This window comes from Hyperoodon ampullatus (assembly GCF_949752795.1).
Source record: "Hyperoodon ampullatus genome assembly, chromosome: 11".
Classification (NCBI taxonomy): domain Eukaryota; kingdom Metazoa; phylum Chordata; class Mammalia; order Artiodactyla; family Ziphiidae; genus Hyperoodon; species Hyperoodon ampullatus.
This window is the reverse complement of record NC_136924.1, coordinates 27,309,374-27,329,460: the sequence shown is the minus strand read 5'-3', so window position 1 is coordinate 27,329,460 and position 20,087 is coordinate 27,309,374. Positions and strand designations below refer to the sequence as shown.

Below are 20,087 nucleotides of genomic sequence, written 5' to 3'. Positions count from 1 at the left end.
GACCTAAGATTATTTCTACAATATCCCTGTCTTCTTTTTGTTTACCTGTCAAATTAGGGAACTCACAAATCCCAAGGCAGTACACTCCATCTCTGGACAGTTATATAAGAAAATGAATTTTTCTAGTGAGTTGAAATCTCTACACTATAATTTAATCTTTAGAGAACAAGTCTAATATCTATCTCTTTGTATCTTTTAGAGTAGGGGTCAGCAAACTATGGCTCATGGGCCAGATCCAGTCTGTGCCTATTTTTGTAAATAAAGTTTCACTGAAATATAGCTATGCTCCTTTGTTTAGGTATTGTCTATGACTCCTTTTATGCTACAATGGTAGAGGTGAGTAGGTATAACAGAGACCTTATGGCCCACAAAGCTTAAAATATTTACTCTCTGGGTCTTTACAAAGCAGTCTAATGACCCTGTTTTAGAGGATAATTAAGCCTAGTTCCTCCAACTATTCCCATGTAAATTCCTCCACGATCCTATTCACAATCCAGTTTATGTTTTTCAAAGTAAGGCAACCCATACCTGAACAAAAGCAGAGAATAAGAAGACAAGTCCAGGAGGGACACCACCCACATAACACAAGTTACATGAAGAAAAATAGAGAAAACAGAAGTTGTGTAAATCAGTGAAATAAACTGAGAATTCCCACAACTGAAGAACATGAGTTTCCAGACAGAAAGGGCCCACTGAGTACTCAACACAAGGGATTAAAAACAGACACACAACAAGACACATCATCATAAAATTTAAGAGCGGTAGGGACAAAGAAAAAGTCCTAAAAGCTATCAGGGGAAAGGTCACATTTAAAAGGACCAAAAATCAGAAGTGGTTTAGATTCTCAACAAAAACACCTGAAGTTTGAATATAATATAACAACTTTCAAAAAAATTTTTTCCCAGCTTTCAAAATTCTGAAGGATAATGACTTCTAATATAGAATTCTATTTCTGCTCAAACTGCCAATTCAGTAGGAAGGAAGACTGAACTTATTTTCAAACAATGCAAGATCTCAAAATAAGTTTATCACTTATGCACCCTTTTCCTGGGATGTGTTCTACAAAAATGAGGATGTAAACTAACGAAGGGAAAAATATGAGATCCAGGAAACGGAATCCAGCACAGGTGAGAGGCAAAAAATATCCCCAGAAAGATGATGAAGGGAGACTCCAAGATGATAGGTGTGTTCAATTTGTGGAAGGCAATCATCTCAGATTGCAGGAGGAGAAATTTCTTCAAGATGAGGAAATTTGATAGAATATCTGATGCATCTAACCATAATGAGAGAAGATTTAAACAAATGAGAGCATAGATTGAATTAGTGGTAAATACGTACAGATCTAAAACAAAGTGACCATTACTAATCGATGGCAAACAAAAAATATTCACAATTCTACATAGCTCACCTGTGAATAGCATTTATATGGTTATAATGTAAACACTGAACACTCATCTAACAAAATTATGGTGTAATCAATCATACTCAGAGAGTAGGGGTTAGGGAAGGTGCATAGGAGAGAGGTGAGGAGTGGTGGGAAGAAGAGAGAAATCCTTAACTTCCACAGTAGAAAGTGAGCATATTATGCCTAAACTGAAAAAAAAAAAAAAAAGTAACATACATATTCATGTTATATGGAGAATTGGAAGTAAATACCATAAGAACTGTTTAACAGAGCTGAAAGCACATGCTTGTGAAGCAAGGAAAATGGGAGGAAAGTGTGAGCAAAAGACTGCTATTTTTCATTAAAAAACTTATGGAAGTATATTAATCTTTATATGAACTCAAATGCACAAAACTTAACTAAAAGTGAAGAAAGGCAAGATGAAGAACCCTACTCCCCTCCCCTGCCCAAACTGAGGCCAAGTTATCACAAGGAAAAGCAAAATCTAAATTTTGCCTTCATGATTACTTTTAGATAAATATTCCTGTCCACAGCCTTTTATGGAAAGGTTTATGGAAAAACTGGCCATTCAGAGACAATGATTTTTAATCTTTTAAAAGTCACAGATCTCTTATAGAATCTGGTTAAAGTGATGTATTTGCTACTGAGAAAAATTTATATATGCACATTTTTCTTCTAATCTCAGAGACTGATTAGAAGCTTGTCCTCGGACTTCAGCTCATAATTTCCAATTTCAAAGATGAATCAGTTAAGTTCAATTTTCTATATTTTTTCCTACTTGTTAGTATGTACTTCTTGCATAGAAAGCATTTAGTCTCCAACTTAATTGTTCCATTTATTACTTTTTCAAGTATCTTAATTTTAAAATTAAACTTTCTACATTATAAAAGCAATGCATGCTACTGTAGAAAATACATATGAGAGAGAAAACCTTTTAAAAAATGTATAATCTCACCTCTTAGGTAATACTTTGGTACACAGTGTATCCTTCCAGATTTTTCTGTTTATACACTTAAAAGAAAAACTGGAGGGCTTCCCTGGTGGCGCAGTGGTTAAGAGTCTGCCTGCCGATGCAGGGGACACGGGTTCGTGCCCCGGTCCAGGAAGATCCCACATGCCGCAGAGCGGCTAGGCCCGTGAGCCATGGCCGCTGGGCCTGCGTGTCCGGAGCCTGTGCTCCGCAACGGGAGAGGCCGCAACAGTGAGAGGCCCGCATACCGCAAAAAAAAAAAAAAAAAAAAAAAGAAAAACTGGAATCATAGGTATGTTTTATAATCTGCTTTTCTCATAAAACAACACATACTACATCTTCAGATCTGATTTCTCTACTGGCTTCCAGACTTCTTTATTCCCTCAATTGCCTACTTGATCTCCTTATTTCAAACTTAGCAGGGTTTAAATGGAACTTTTCATTTTCTCCACAAGCCTGTTTTCTCTGCAATTTTCCCATCTCAGTAAATGGAAATACCACCAAATTATTCAAGCTAAAAACTTCATCCTTCTTTTCTCTCTTTCTGTCATCTGCCATACCCAGTTCATCAGTCGGTTCTGTCAACAAGAACTCCAAAATACGTCCTGAATTTATCCATCTCTCCCCATCTCCACTGCCACCACTAGAGTTGAAGACTTCTTTGACTACTGCAAAAGCCGCCTTTTGTCTCGGTGTGTGTACTTTTGCCCCCTTCAATTTAGTTTCCACACAAGTGCAGTGACCATTCCAAGATGTACACATCTCTCCTTCAAATTAATAAATAACCTACCATGTATTTTTAAAAAATTTAATCTCTACCATGGTGTTCCAGGTCCTACAAGATCTGTCCCATGATCACCACTCTAATCTCCATTCCTATACTCTCTTTTACTCAGCTCAAATCTGTTGCCAAACATGCCAAGTATTCCCACCTCAGGGCCCTCATACTTGCTTTTCATTCTTCCTGCAGTGTCCCCACCCCCCACCCCCAAACGGGCTTTGTACATGGGGAGCACCTTCTCGTCACTTGGACTACACCTCGAATGCCATGTCACCCTTTCCCGGCTACCCATTCTGAAGTAGCCACCCCACCCCACCTCATTCCTAGAGCCTCTCATCACTATCTCATTGTTCTATCTCACTGTGTTCACATGCTTACCCAAAACTAAACTTATTTTGTTGCTTTGTTTGATTATTGCCCATCATCTTCCTGCCCTCACGCTCTCTTAGAATGTAAGTTCTTTGACAGTAGGGATATTATCAGTCTTATTCAATACTGTATTCTCAGCATTTGGAAAAATTCCTGTACACAGCTGTCAACCAATAAATATTTATTGAAAAATGGACGTGAGTTCCATATTAAAAAAATGTTTTTGGTGTTATATAACTTTAAAAAAAATCTTTTTATTTTGGAATAATTTCAGATTTATAGAAGAATTGCAGAGTTCCCATATACTCTTTACTCAGTATCCCCTAATGTTAATACATTTGTTAAAACTAAGAAATTAACATTGGAGTAACACTATGTATTAACTAAACTATGGACTATTCAGATTTCACCAGTTTTTCAATTAATGGTTTTTGTTCTAGAATTTAATCTAGGGTATCACCTTACATTTAGTCATCACATCTCCTTAGTCTCCTCCAAGCTGTGACAATTTCTCAGTCTTCCCTTGCTTTTCATCACTTTGAAACTTTTGAAGAGTACTGTTCACATATTCTGTAAAATATCTAGAATGTCCCTCAATTTGGGTTTGTCTGATATGTTCTCATATTTAGAATGGTGTTATGCATTTTGGGGAAAAGTACGACAGAGGTGAAGTTTCTTCTTATCACATGATATGGGAGGTGGGGGTAAGTGATATCAACATGATTTATCACTAGTGATACTGACCTTGATTACTTAAGATGATGTTTGCCAGGTTTCTACATTGCAAAGCTACTAGTTTTCCCTTTCCATACTCTCTACTCTTCGGAAGGGAGTCACTAAATCCATTCTAAACTCAAGGAGAGGGAAATTAAGAAATTCCCCTATAATGGGAAGTATCTACATATATCATTTCTTCCATTCATTTTCAATTATTGGGTTGGCCAAAAAGTTCATTTGGGCTTTTCATAAGCACCTATGGAAAACCCGAATGAACTTTTTGGCCAAACCAACATGAAAGAGAGAGGCAGTGGCTTTGCAGTAAGTCTCAAAAGACAGACATCATTTGATTATTTATTTATCTAAAGGAAAAACTGTATTTGTTAAATACTCTTACCTACCAGTATCAAGATACCAAAGATCCTTGCAGCAAACTTGACTATTCAGTGCTTTTTTGTAGCCATCTCTTCCACTCCAAAAATACAATCGAGTGCCAATTGCAACAGCACAGTGTCCAGCTCTTGGTCTTGGTCTTGAATTTTTTTTGTCTTCTTGAGAATCTGATACTAGGGTGGTCCATTCTGCTGTATCTAAAGACAGAAATATCCATGACTTATCTACTTTTCTTAAATGACAAAATAACAAAAGTTATTTTATTAATAAACTTTATTTTAATAACTCTTAAAAGACTCACCAAGATTTAAGTAAGAAAACGAACTGGTACATCTCCATTCACAATCATGAGGTGAAGTCTCAATATTTTCCCCCTTATGTGGAACCCATCCACCAAAGATGTACATCCTGAATAACAAAAAAAGAAAACATAAAGTAGCTGTTTTTTTCCTAAACCTTTAATTTTATTTTTTAGATTTAAAATGCTAAGAATAGACAAATTTATTTTTTCTTGACTCAAAGCTTCAGGACTAATAAATCACTTATCACTGTCAAGGTAATGGAAATACAACAGTGAATAAAGTGGTCTTCTTTCAAGAGTTTATAATTTTATGAAGCAATACAGAATCAGAATTATTTCTCTCTGACAAGTTATTTAAAGTGGGAAATATTTCAATTAGAATACATTTGAAAAATCAATATTGTATGCAATATACTAAGGGTTGCCTCAGCCAGAAGGATACTCAAATGATCTATGACACTCAAAGTTAAATTTAGAATTGTATGTGTATAGTAACCAAAGAGAAGTAAGTTTCATATAACTTTGGTCACTGATATCATCAAATAAAAAACATTAGACTATGTTCCTCAGGGCCCTAAGGGTTCTCGAGACATGCCCGATGGCTGCTGAAGAAGAAAAAAGGCTCATCAGGAAGAGCTTAGGCCATGTAGCCTCATGTCAACCAAAGAAGCTCTATTTCTTTTTAATCTATTTTATATATTAGAGTTCCAATGGAAAAACCACATGTTATAAAAGGGTTCTGCTGTTTAAAAGAATGAATATCTTATTAGGTTTTGTTTATGGCTATTTTTTTTTTTTTTTTTTTTTTGCGGTACACGGGCCTCTCACTGTTGTGGCCTCTCCCATTGCGGAGCACAGGCTCCGGACGCGCAGGCTCAGCGGCCATGGCTCACGGGCCCAGCTGCTCCACGGCATGTGGGATCTTCCTGGACCGGGGCACGAACCCGTGTCCCCTGCATCGGCAGGTGGACTCTCAACCACTGCGCCACCAGGGAAGCCCTATGGCTATTTTTAAAGAAGAACTAATGAGGTTCTAAATTACAACTAGTTGTTTCCTAAAACATTACTTTTAAGGTACAGTCCCTACACAGGTAAATGCTTACTTAAATTCTATTTAAACAATATTCCTAATTCTGGCCCAATGTTGTACAAAAAAGGGAACTTGCTGATAGTAACAGCTAACCTTTATGGAGTGCTCTCTATGTACCAGGCACTGTTTGAAGCATTTTATATGTATTAATTCACTCAATCCTCATGACAGCCTTGTGAAGGAGGTTTTACTATTATCCACATTTTATACTTGAGGAAACTGAGGTACAAATAAAGCTTCCTTGCCCCAGAACAGATAGGACAAGTATCAAAGCTCAGACCTGAATTCGGGCAATCTGGTTACAGAGTCCACATTCTATCCATAACACCATCCAAAGTATAATCATTGAGCATAGATGCTGAATACACACCTGGGTACAAATCAATATGTGAAAAATATGTAAAATATGTAAAAAGAAACAGTGAGTTAGGTGTGTCAAATCTGTTCATGGAGGACAGGTCCGTTTGACAACACTCTACCTTACACTTATATAATACCTACTCTGTGCATGATATTGTAAGGAATGTGAAGAAGTAAAAGAGGCAGCGTGACAAGAAAATGGTAAGTATTTTGGCTCTTATGGACGTATTACTTTATGCCCAGTAAAGTAAATACTTACTTTATGCACACTAAGTATTTTAGCTCCTGTGGGCATATTACTTTATCTTCACTAAGCACAATCAAACATTATTAAATCATTTTCAAGAAACTAGCAGCATCACTCTTCTTTGTACCTATCTTTCTTAAGTTTGTTAAAAAGAAAAAAAAAAAGAAAGACCAAAAAACAGAAAAACACCATACTTATTTCCTATAACACTGGCTGTATGAAGGCTTCGTGGAAGTGGCACCGTCCCTTTAGTTTCTGGTTTTGACCATGACATAGTTTCTAAAAGTAAAAATAAGTATATTAGCAACTTAATCTAATAATAGCAAATTACTTCAACTTGCAGAATTTGAAAAAAAAAAAGGACTTACAAAAATGAAGCAAAGGGTTTCAAAACCATTACTTGAATTTCATCTTAAAATAAACATTTCCAGCTGACATAAATTGCCAATCACAGAAATCTATTTACACTTGAATGTTAGTATTTGTAATGGAGAGATGTATTTAGGGTGCTACCAATTTTGAATTAAAAGCAGATTAAGGATTTTAACATTTTAAGTAAGAGCATATTGTGTACAAGACACTCAGAAGTGGGAGCACACATACCCTCCAAATATTCATTCCTACGATCCCTTAAAATAGCTATGCAAGGAGGTATTTCACTGACCAGCAGTAACATTACTAATGCCACATTTCCTGTAGACAGAGTAACCACATAAATTCAATCATCCTCAACTGGGACATCTCACAGAGTGAAAGGGGTACTATTGATAATTACGTGGGACAATAAGCATAAACCAGCACCATCCAAGGCAAACCAGAATATATGGTGACCTGACTTATAGGGAGCCCAGGAGAGTTACTGTCATAAATCAAATATTCATTTGTTCGACTTGACTGACCAGCAATCACTCATATCAAGTACAACTCAATAAAAACTGTAATCAAAAATATTTTTCAAAGCAATTTTTATATTTGCCTTTATCAATCATAATGAATTCCTGAGCCTGAATGAACTTAAGCTTACCTAAGTCAAGTTGCCATAGGTCATCAAGGCGAGCACCACACATTCCACCAAAAACATACATTTTAGGACTTCCTGAATCTCTTCTGCAATATATAACAGCTGTGTGGGATTCTCTTGGAGAAGGCACAAGCCCTTTAGTCACTGGAATGCTCCAACCCACAACACCAGAACCATGCTGTAGCTCCAACTCATAGAAATCATTTAAATATCTAGGGTATAATGAAAGAAATTAAAACATTAACATGATATACACTTTTTATTTGCTTTTTATTTCTATTTATAAAAATAATTTATGCTTATTCATATAATACAGAAAGCCATTAGAAGAACAGAAACCCCATAACTCATTCGTTCAACATGTATTTATCAAACACTACTATGTACCAGGCACTCTTGTGGGGATCAGTAGTGAACAGAAGAGATTAAAAAAATTCCTGCCATCATTTAGCCAGCACTCTTGTCCATGACAATACCGTGACGGTTTCAAAACATAGCTGCAAATTCCCTGACACTCTTCCCATGAGGAGGTAGGGTCTATGTCCCCTCCCCTTGGTGCTAGGTAGGTTGTGACTGCTTTGACTAATAGAGTGTGGTGAAATGACACTATGTGACTTCTGGGGCTCAGTCACAGAAGGCCAATGCAGCTTCACTATAGAACACTTGCACTTGGAATCCTGAACCTCCATGAAAGTCCAACTGTCACAAAACCACCATCTGGAGAGGACACAAGTAGGCATGCAGGATGACAGTCCCAGTTGAGTTCATCCTTCAGCCATCTCAGCTGAGGCATCAGACATGGCAGTGACCACTGAAGCCTTCCCATCTGAGGGCCTAGTCATCACTGCTGTGTCCTGTATAAATTCCCAATGTACAGAATCCACGAGCACAATAAAATGGTTGCTATTTTGCATCACTAACTTTTGGGGCAGTTTATTACATGGTACAGATAACCAGAACAATCACTATTGACAATAATTAGTAAATACCCTTTCAGACCTCTCTCTCTATGGATACCCACAGGTGTATAAGCAAGATATACTACAAATGTTGCTTTGCAACTTTTTTTCTTTTTAAATTTTCACTCTATAATGTCATAGCAATGTCCTACATAGCTTTTTTACTCTAGAAATTGGCATGAAACTTCTCATCTATGACATGATGTTTTCAATGTTTTGAGCAAAGTGACATTTATAAGAATCTATCTCTCAATAAACTGAGTAATCAAATTATTACTCAAATATGAGGACAAAATTAAACATTTTAGAACATATAAAACTGCAAAGTTTAGCCATATAATTGTTTTGTGAAAAAATGATGCTAGATCATCCAGGAAAAATAAAAAGAAATCCAAGAAAGAATACACTGAATAAAAGAAATGGTTGTGCAAAGAAACTAGTAATTTATAATTAAATTTAAATTGATGTTAATAACCGTGGCTGTGAGGTCTAAATAATCACTGGGAGAGACTGACCAAAAAATTAATTTCTTAACATTACTGTAGTCTGGAATAAGATTCACGACTCTACGAAACATATGTAAAAAGGGAGTAAGCAAAAAAAGGCTAAAGAAAAAGACAGTAATCTATTTCCAAAGAGGACAAGGCATCTTCAGTTTAAATGTGTATGATGATTTCCAAGCAACTAAGGGAAGCACAGAATTAGCATGTATAATTTTCAAATCATTAGAAGGAAAGAAAGAATCAAGAAAAACAATAAATCAAGAAAAAGGAAGGAGAAGGAAAAAAAGCAAAGCATAGTCTATGGAAATAAGATGGTTAGGGAAAAAAACCAACTATAAACAATGTCAGAAGAGAAGAGAAAAACTGAAAAAACATTTAGTAAACATCACAGAATTTTCTTAATATAAAGAGCTCCTATGAAATCAAGATAATGACCAATCACACAATAGACATAGGTAAAAGGATATAAACAGGCAGTTCACAGAACAGGAAATAAAAATTATATAAATATATAAACACACATACACATACACAAATATTCAACCTCATCACAATTTTTACAAACCTAGCAAAGGCAGGCAAAGGGGTGTGGAGAAGCAACAACAAGCAGAGTAGATGGAAGACATAAAATTACAAGGGCAGGAAAAAACTTCCGTATTTTAAGACAAAGTCTCTTGGAGATAGGGAGTATGCAGGGGAAACAAAAGAACCCCAAATCCAACTATAAGCTATTAATAGCAGGATGATATTAAAACTATTTAACAACTGATATGGCATAGAGTTAAACAGATCAGAACGAATCCCAGCCAGTATGCTATACCAGTGCATACTAGTTAATTGTTAGTCCTATTTACATAAGATAAGTCTATAACAAAATAATACACACAGGTTGAAACTATATATGTAAGGAACAAAACACAAATTCACAATCACACTGGGAGATTTTAACATGTCATTCAGAAGTTATGACCTACACCCACAGGATAAAAAAGCTTTGAATAATAATTTAAAACATTGATTTAATAAAGAACCTTTTAGCCAGTCAAGAACTTATAATCTTTATGAAGAACTATGGAATAGTTACAAAAAATGACTGTGAAATAGACCACAAAAACAATCACTAAAAAGGAGAAATCCTATAGACCACATTTTTTTAACCTCAATATAATAAAACTAGATATTAGCAACAATAACAAAACTTTCCATTTTGAAATTTTTCTTTTTTTTTTTCTTTTTTTTTGGCCATACCACTCAGCTTGTGGGAACTTAGTTCCCCAACCAGGGATCGAGCCCAGGTCCATGACAGTGAAAGCTCGAGTCTTAACCACTGGGCCACAAGAGAATTCCTCCATTTGGAAAATTTAAAAAATTATGGTCGGGCTTCCCTGGTGGCGCAGTGGTTGGGAGTCCGCCTGCCGATGCAGGGGACACGGGTTCGTGCTCCGGTCCAGGAGGATCCCACGTGCCGCGGAGTGGCTGGGACCGTGAGCCGTGGCCGCTGGGCCTGCGCGTCCGGAGCCTGTGCTCCGCAACGGGAGAGGCCACAACAGTGAGAGGCCCGCGTACCGAAAAAAAAAAAAAAAAAAATTATGGTCAACATCCATTTTTTGGTTAAAAAGATAGAAAAAATGAATTAGCAAACTATAGATTTAAGAAAACTTCCTTATATATATGGAATCTAGAAAATACAACAAACTAGTAAATGTAACAAAAAAGAACCAGACTCACAGATATAGAGGACAAACTGTGGTTAGCAGTGGAGAGAGGGAAGTGGGGAGGGACAACATGGGGTAGGGAATTAAGAGGTACAAACTATTAGGTATAAAATAAGCTACAAGGACATACTGCACAACACGGAGAATATAGCCAACATTTTATAATTATAAATGGAGTATAACCTTAAAAAATTGTGAATCACTATACTGTACGTACACCTGTTACTTATGTAATATTATACAACTATACTTCATATATAACTTTTTTAGAACTTCCTTAATCTGATCAAAGGCATATACTAGAGACCTACAGCAAACGTCACAATTAAAGATAGAAAGGTAAATATATTAATGAAACAGAAGAGAGTCTAGAACAAGAGCTCACAAACTTCTTCTGTAAAGAGCTAGATAGTAAATATTTTAAGCTTTGTAGGCCATAAATGCTGTCACAACTACTCAACTCTGCCCTTTTAATATGAAAGCAGCCAGAGACAATATGTAAATGAATGCAGATGGCTGTGTTCCAATGAAACTTTACTAGCAAAAACAGGCAGCAGGCCAAATTTTGTCTACAGAGAGTAGTTTGTAACCCCTGGTCTAGAGAGTCTAGAAAAAGACCCAATTCTAAGAGAATTAAGATATGACAGAGATGGGAGTTCAACACATTTTGTGTGGGGGGGGATTGGCTTATTTAATAAATGGTGGTGGGAGAACTGAAAACTCATTCAGAAGAAAAAGTAAAAAGCCTCACACTAGTCACAGAAATATATTCCAAATGCATTAATATTTTAAACACAAAAACAAAGCTGTGAATGTACTAGAAGAAAATATAGAAAAATTATTTCTATAGTTTTGGGACAGGAGATTTTTCCTAATAAGCAGGATACAAACCAGAAAGCCATTAAAAAGTATATTGTCATACTTGATAAAACAAAAAGGAAAACCCTTAAAAAAGGGGGGGAAGCAAACAGAAGACTTGGGAAAAAATATTTGGAACATATAAAACAAATTACATAGAGAACTCCTAAGAATGACTAATAAAAAGAAAAACGAAAATCCATGAAAATATGATTAGAAATAATAAATGAATTCAGCAAGGTCACAGGATACAAGATCAATATACAAAGACCAAATGTATTTCTATATGCTAGCAATGAACAATCCAAAAATGAAATTAAGAAACCAAATCTATTCACAATGTCATCAAAAAGAATAAAAAGTTAGAAATAAATTTAACAAAATAAGAGCAAGATTTGTACATTGAAAACCTCAAGATATTGCTGACTGACAATAAAGAAGATCTAAATAAATGTAGAGACATTCCATGTTCATAGACTGGAAGACTCAATACTAATAAGATAGCAACTGTCCACAAATTGATCTATATAGTCAACACAAACCCTATCAAAATCCCAGAAGACCTTTTTGCAGAAATTGGCAACTTGATCCTAAAATTTATACAGAAATGTAAAGGATTCAGAATAGCTAAAACATTCTTGAAAAAAGAGTAATAAAACTTGAGAACTTATCAAAATTAAAATCTTTGTGCTTCAAAAGATACCATTAAGAAAATAAAAAGACAAACTACAGATTGGAGAAAATATTTGCAAATCACATATTTGATTTTTTAAAAAACAAACCTGTACACAGAACATATAAAGAACACTTATAATTCAATAATAAGAATACAAGCAACTAAATTTTATTTTTAGATTTATTTTATTGAAGTATAGTTGATTTACAATGTTACGTTAATTTCTGCTGTACAGCAAAGTGATTCAGTTATACATATAAATATATACATTCTTTTTCATATTCTTTTTCATTATGGTTTATCACAGGATATGGAATATAGTTCCCTGTGCTATACAGTAGAACCTTGTTGTTTATCCATTCTCTATATAATAGTTTGCATCTGCTAATCTCAAACTCCCAATCCATCCATCCCCCACACCCCCGCCCTTGGTAACCACAAGTCTGTTCTCTATGTCTGTGAGTCTCTTTCTGTTTCATAGATAAGTTCATTTGTGTCATATTTTAGATTCCACATATAAGTGATCTCATGTGGTATTTGACTTTCTCTTTCTGACTTACTTCACTTAGTATGATAATCTCTAAGTCCATCCATGTTGCTGCAAATGGCATTATTTCATTCTTTTTTTATGGCTATGTAGTATTCCATTGTATATGTGTACCACATCTTCTTTATCCATTCATCTGTCTTTGGACATTTAGGTTGTTTCCAAGTCTTGGCTACTGTGAATAGTGACGCTATGAACACAGGCATGCATGTATCTTTTCGAATTATAGTTTTTTCCAGATATATGCCCAAGAATGGGACTGCTGGACCATATGACAACTCTATTTTTAGTTTTTTGTGAAACCTCCATACTGTTTTCCATAGTGGCTGCAGCAATTTACATTCCCACCAACAGTGTAGGAGGGTTCCCTTTTCTCCACACCCTCTCCAGCATTTATTATTTGTAGACTTTTTAATGATGGCCATTCTGACTGGTGTGAGGTGGTACCTGATTGCAGTTTTGATCTGTATTTCTCTAATAATTAGCAATGTTCAGCATCTTTTTTGTGCCTGTTGGTCAAGTGTATCTAACAAATGAACAGAGATTTGAATAGAAATTTCATCAAACAAGATATATGAATGGCTAAAAAGTTCATGAAAAGAATCTCAACATCACTGGCCATTAGGGAAATGCAAATTAAAACCACAATAAGATACCACCTTATACCCACTAGGTTGGCTACAAAAAAAAAGACAGACAATAACAAGTATTAGCAAGGATGTGGAAAATTTGGAACTTATACATTGCTGGTGGGAAGGTAAGATGGAAGTCACTTTGGAAAACAGTTTGGTAGTACTTAAGAAGTTAAATATAAATTTCCCACATGACTCAGCAATTCTATTACTAGGTATCTAATCAAGAGTAATGAATACATGTCCATAGAAAGACCTGTATGCAAATGATCATAACAGCATTATTCATAAAAGCCAAAAACTGGAAACAATCCAAATGTCTACCAACTGATGAACAGATAAACAAAATGTGATATATCAATACAATGGAGTATTATTCAGCAATAAAAAGGAAGAAATATTTGATACATGCTACAACATGGTTGAATCTTAAGAACATTATGCTAAGTGAAAGAAGATAAATGCACAAAAGCACATTTATATGAAATGTTCAGAAAAGGCTAATCTACGGAGACAGAAAGTAGACTGGTAGTTGCCTGGGGACTGGTATGGGAATGGGGGCTGACTGCAAATGAATAAGAAGTTTCTTTTGGAGTGATGGAAATGTTCTAGAACTGGATTGTGGTGATGGTTACACAACACTGTAAATTACTAAAAATCATTGAATTGTACATATAAAAAGGATGAATTTTATGGTATATAATATATACTTCAACTTTTAAAAATAGAAAAATAAACAAGGACCTGAACAATTTCAAAAAAGTAATTGTAAATATCCAATAAGCATTGTTAAGCAAGCTCATTCCTAGTTTAAAAATAAATCAAGATAAACCCATGAAATGTATTTCACCAATTATGTTGGCAAAAACTAAGAAGAGTGAGATGATTCAGTATTGCTGAGGGTATAAGCACTCTCGTACACAGTTATTAGGAGTATAAAATAGTTCCATCTCTTTGGAGGTTGATTCAGGGGTACCTAAACAAACTTAAATGTACTCTTTGACCAACACCCTCCCCCCCATTCCATTTATAAGTATCAATCCTACAAAAATATTTATACATGTGCAAAAACTGTAATAGCAAAATTATGGAAATATTTAAATGTCCATCTGTAGGGGAATGGTTAGATAATTTGCAGAATCCAGACTACTTTTCAGCCTTTAAAAAATAGGCCAATCCAGGGCTTCCCTGGTGGTGCAGTGGTTGAGAGTCCGCCTGCCGATGCAGGGGACACGGGTTTGTGCCCCGGTCCGGGAAGATTCCACATGCTGCGGAGCGGCTGGGCCCGTGAGCCATGGCCGCTGAGCCTGCGCGTCCGGAGCCTGTGCTCCGCAATGGGAGAGGCCACAACAGTGAGAGGCCCGCATAATGAAAAAATAAAAAAATAAAAAATAAATAAAAAATAAAATAATAGGCCAATCCATATCTACTGCCATGTAAAAATATATTGTTAAAAGTAAAAAACAAACAAAAAACCCAAACAAGTAAACACCCAAAGTCATAAAGCAAGAAGAAAGATCTCACTTGTATTAAAAAAATACATGTCTGCATAGAATCAGATTAAGGTTCCCAAGACCCCTCTCCCAGAAAGCAGAACATGTATCCTTGCATCATGGACTCAGGTCTTGGCCTTACGGCTTGCTCTGACCAATGGAATGTCAACAGAAATGAATGTGCTAGCTTTAATCAAGGTTTTAAAAAGTATCACGTGTATCTAGTTATTCCCTCAAGCAGCATAAACTTGAGAAGCTTACCCTTAACACAACAAAAGCTAATACAATGTGTTACATGAAAAAGGTTCCAAAAGATATACATCAAACTGAATTATGTGTGCTTGCCTATGTTGGGGAACAGTGATGCTATGAGAAAGAACTTTGTATACTTTTTAGTTTCTTGAATTTTACAATCTGTATCTAAAAAAAATTTGTTTAATGGAAATGAAAAAAAGACATGTGCTAAAAGTAAAAGTATCTGGATTAGTGTGGTGGTATAAATTCTTTTCCTTTTCTCCAGTTTCCAATTTTTCCATGTAGTTTTAGTATGTTATTTTTTAAAGTCTGGAGGAAAAAAAAAAGCTAAGACTCTATTATCAGTCTAATATAGGTAAAAAGACACATTATAATGGCGATGACAACTACTGATATTGCTGATGGCAACTTGAAAGTCCTTTAAAAATTATTCCAATAATCTTATTTAGCAATCACAATGACACTGAAAGGTAGGTATTTAATCACTCCCATTTCACAGTGAAGGAAAACAGGCTTAGATTACTTCCACTAAAGGACACATACACGGTAAGCAGTGAATCAGAAAACAGCCTTTTGGATTCTAAACCTCCAAATCCTGAATGCTATAATGACAATGTGATGAAAACATTATGCAAAAAGAAAAGAGGCAGTGATTAATTCTGTTTGGAAAAAGGAGGAGAGAATTGGTTCTGAAAGTACTTGCTTGTGTGAAACACTCTTAACAGCTTCCTATGAGAAAAATGGAAATGACAGCCTTCATTTTATATTCAGATTTTTGTTACTAACTCTCAGAGAAATATAATTTGAAAATATCCATTTATTACTTTTCATTATCACTTATGACAACTAAAATTCATTATGGCTCAACATATACAAATATATTGCCACAAGCAGTTACATTAATATCAATTTAATAAGATGATTTCTGATCGGAAAAGGCACAGTTTTAAAAACAGATATACTCCAGGGACTAAGGAAAACACAAAATGGACACAAATTTGTTCACTGTTAGGTTTAATTGAAAATGGCTAAGCTTCATCACTTTTGATAATTAAAGATGGAAGAAATTAAATGTTCTTAATCTAAATCGTAAAATAAACATTTGGTCTGAAAAAGTGTTGGCATACCTGGGAACATTATTGTTTGAATCTTCACTTTCATTTGCCAGGCCACCAAACAAATAGCATTTGTTACCATATAAAGAGAAACTATGTCCCAGCCGAGGACAAGGAGGTAAACCAGAAGAAGGGGGATACGGTTTCACTTTTTTCCATAACCAACGACTTGCCTAAAAAAGAGCGTAAATACTCTCAGACAAAATCAGGAAAGTGCTCCTATATTGTCAATAGTGTAACATCATACCAATACATTTTAATCTGAATCCAATCAGAAGGCTTCAATAAGCTACTTTTGGGACAAATGACAAGTTAATCAGATAACTTCAGGAATTAAAATGAGTGTTCCAATAGAAATTCAGTCTAGTCTTCCATATTCACAGCTTTCCACAATGGCAAACTAAGCTTATAATAATAAACACTAGCAGTTATAAAATATTTTCCAAATGAATAATTCAACATTATTTATAGTTTTAAGATTAAATGTAATTTATGTACTCTCACTTCTTGAAATTAGGTAATCCATGGATGGTATATATTTTAACCTTTAAATAAACATAAAGCTCATTTAAAAAAAATTTTTTTTTCTTGGCCGCCGCATGGCATGCGAGATCTTAGTTCCCCAACTAGGGATCGAACCTGTGCCCCCTGCAGTGGCAGTGCGGAGTCTCAACCACTGGACCACCAGGGAAGTCCAACATAAAGATCATTTAACAAACCAAACTCCAAAACTTATTCTCTAGCCATGGATGCTTTCTTTATCTAAAACTATTTTTGAAAAATTTTTAAATGGACTGCTTATAAATAGGCATAATCCACCTACATCTGCCAACTACCAGATACCCTTATGATCACAGCCCTGGGAATATACAGTTCAGGAATAAAAGTCAGTTAGGGCTGTCACAGAGGGCTCTGGGTCTGGTTTGTTAGAGAGTAAAATCTAGAAAGGCTATTTGAAACTGCTACCCCTGTTGTATGTACTGCCAGAAAAGGGGAAAAAAGTGATTATTAGCATGAGGGTAACAATTTCTATAACTAAGGCAGAAGTTTTCAAAAAAGTATGGTCTGGAAACCAGCAGGAGCAGGTGGGAACTCAGGAGGAATGCAAATTCTCTGTAGAGAATACTGATTCAGAAACTCTGAGGGCGGGGCCCAGCAATCTGTGTTTTCACAAACCCTCCAGGTGCTTCTGCTGCAGGCTAGAGTTAAAGAAGGACTGCACTAAGATACAAAAGCTCAAACATACAACTTGTACAACTGAGGCTAAGTAACAGGTATCTTAATGTTACACATGTTGCACTGGGTATTGGAAAAAGACTTACATTAGAAACTTCGGCTTTGGGACTTCCCTGGTGGTCCAGCAGATAAGACTCTGTGCTCCCAATGCAGGGGACACGGGTTTGATCCCTGGTCAGGGAACTAGATCCCACATCCCACATGCCGCATGCCACATGGTGCGGGCAAAAAAAAAAAAAAAAAAAAGAAAACTTTGGCTTTTTAGTGAAGTGGAGATGTTTTCTTTGAAGTTATGAAATGTGAAGCTCACACTATTTTAAGTATGTTAATGAAACATTTTGCAATCTTTCAAAGAATTATGAGCAATATCATTAAAATTTCAGGTTGAGATAATAAATTTGAAATACACTTACTTGTAACTCATATAACTCATTGCTGTATCTTCCGTATTCAACCATTCCCCCAAATACTAATATTCTGGTACCATCACAGACAAATCCATGGGCAGCACAGCCTGGAGGGATGTCTCCTCTAACAGCTGGCAGGAACCACTGATTTGTAACTAGTTGCCAAAATAAAATTAAAACCAATTATAATAAACAGTTATCACAAACTATGAGTATGTACTTTTATATGAATCATTTATATCAGTGGTTCTTAATTGGGAATGATTTTGCTCCCCCAGGGAGAAACAAAAAAATTTCAGTTGTCAGAACTGCAGAAGGAGGGTGTTACTGGCAACTAGTGGGTAGAAGGCTGGGGATATAGGGCAGCCCCTAAAACAAACAAAATTATCCGGTTCAAATGTCAATAGTGCTGCTGTTGAAAACCCTGATCTATATCACTTAATTTCTCAACAAAAACCCTACTTGGGGAGCATCATCCTCTCCATTTTACAAGTGAAAACTTTCACACTTAGGTTCAGTAACTTTAGGGCTGATCCTTGAGCAACTGGCAGAGCAAAATTCAAACCAGGTCTAACTATTCCAACAGCCAAGGTTTTTACAGTCTACCAAACTGTCGACTAACTTTTTAACTTTTTTATGCTGGGGTGCCAGGAGGAGGAGAAGGTGAAAAAATAAAGTTTCCCCTACTCCATCATTTTATTAATTTTAAATGACCACTACGATTAAGTTGTTTGGTCAAAGAAAAGTTATTGATCACGACATAAACCTCAAACTCATTAATTAGCCTTATACCAAGAAAACTGCTTCCTTAGGACTGCTGGCGCATTTACAAGTGGGAAAAATGAAATTCCAACCTCCTTTCTGTTCCACGGAGGTACTCAAAGTCAGGGCCTCCGCGGCCGGGGGCATTTCTGATGTGCAACAGCGCTCAAGGCGACAGTCCTCCCCGAGCGCCGAGCGGCTGAGCTTGGGCACACACACCCAACCATGCCGATAGGCGCCGGTATCACCCACGAGCCACTTCCCCGCCAGTGAAGAGGGCTACCAACGGGGTAAGAATCTTCACTGCCAACTGCCAGGTACGGGGCTGTATTTGGTGTGAAAGTACCAGAAGGCCTCTCGTTTTCCCTCCTCATCTCCCCTATATTCTCTTCCTCCTAAGGAAGGCAGGCAGGCAAAGACGCGAAAGGCCCGGAGGGGCTCTGGTTTGGAGGTGGGTTTTGACAGGGAGGGATCTCGGGGCCCCGGAGTGGGCGAGACTTCGGGAAGAGGCCCAGGCGGATGGAAACAGTCTCTCAAGCCTACGTCCGCCAGCAGGGCTGGGGCGGGGGGGTCCGGGACCGCCTGCCCGAGGGCCGGCGCGTCCCGCTCGGGGGCCGGTTCCGCCCCGCGAACCCCGGGGAAACGGAGCTACGGCCCGGGACGCTGCGGGATTGGGGCCCCCCGGCCGAGACTCGCTCCCCGCCGCCCGCCGGAGGAGGTAGTGACCCGGCGGTGACAGCTGTCAGGGCCTCGGCCGCCGCCTCGTCTCCCCTCCCCCTCCGCGGCTCCCACAGGCGGGGCCGAAGAACCGCCGCCGCGCCTACCCGTGTTGTAGACGTGCAGCTCGTCGGCGATGCCCTCGTTGCCCCCTCCAAAGATGATCATCAGCTCCCGGATGGCCACCGCTCGGTGTCCGTGCCGGGCGCGGGGGACCGGCCCCGTGAAGGAGGAAACCCGCCTCCAGTTGAGGAGGCTGGGAGCCGCCATCTTCCCAACCCCCGCCCCTCTGTCCACAATGCACCGCGCCTTCTCCGGCGCCGCTGCTCCGGGAGGAGGGCTGGGACCCGCCTCCAGCTGTGCACGCGGGAGGAGGGGAACCGCACGGAGGAAGGTGATGGTCACGTGACCGCGGGCGTCCAGGGCGAGGATGGAGGGCTGCGGGGAGCAGAGGGGGTCCTGGCAAGGGAGCCCCGCCCCCGGGTGACGTGGCTGGTGTTGGCATCCTGGACAAGGGATTTTAGGGTGGAAGGAAATTTCCCACCGACCAGTCTCCCC

The 20,087-nt window shown here is 37.6% G+C and overlaps 1 protein-coding gene across 2 annotated transcripts in view; it reads right to left on the bottom strand.

Annotated features, from left to right (window-relative positions):
- HCFC2 (host cell factor C2) overlaps positions 1 to 19,799 on the bottom strand; it is a gene marked incomplete at its 5' end in the record, with an annotated part of 41,386 nt that extends 21,587 nt beyond the window's left edge. For both annotated transcript variants that reach the window (XM_079716003.1, XM_079716004.1), the window contains 7 exons: positions 4,644 to 4,832; positions 4,937 to 5,043; positions 6,828 to 6,912; positions 7,658 to 7,866; positions 16,420 to 16,580; positions 18,057 to 18,205; positions 19,637 to 19,799. In XM_079716003.1, coding sequence (XP_079572129.1) covers positions 4,644 to 4,832; positions 4,937 to 5,043; positions 6,828 to 6,912; positions 7,658 to 7,866; positions 16,420 to 16,580; positions 18,057 to 18,205; positions 19,637 to 19,799 — 1,063 coding nt within the window. The remainder of the gene's footprint in view (positions 1 to 4,643; positions 4,833 to 4,936; positions 5,044 to 6,827; positions 6,913 to 7,657; positions 7,867 to 16,419; positions 16,581 to 18,056; positions 18,206 to 19,636) is intronic.
- Between the last annotated feature and the right edge of the window lie 288 nt (positions 19,800 to 20,087).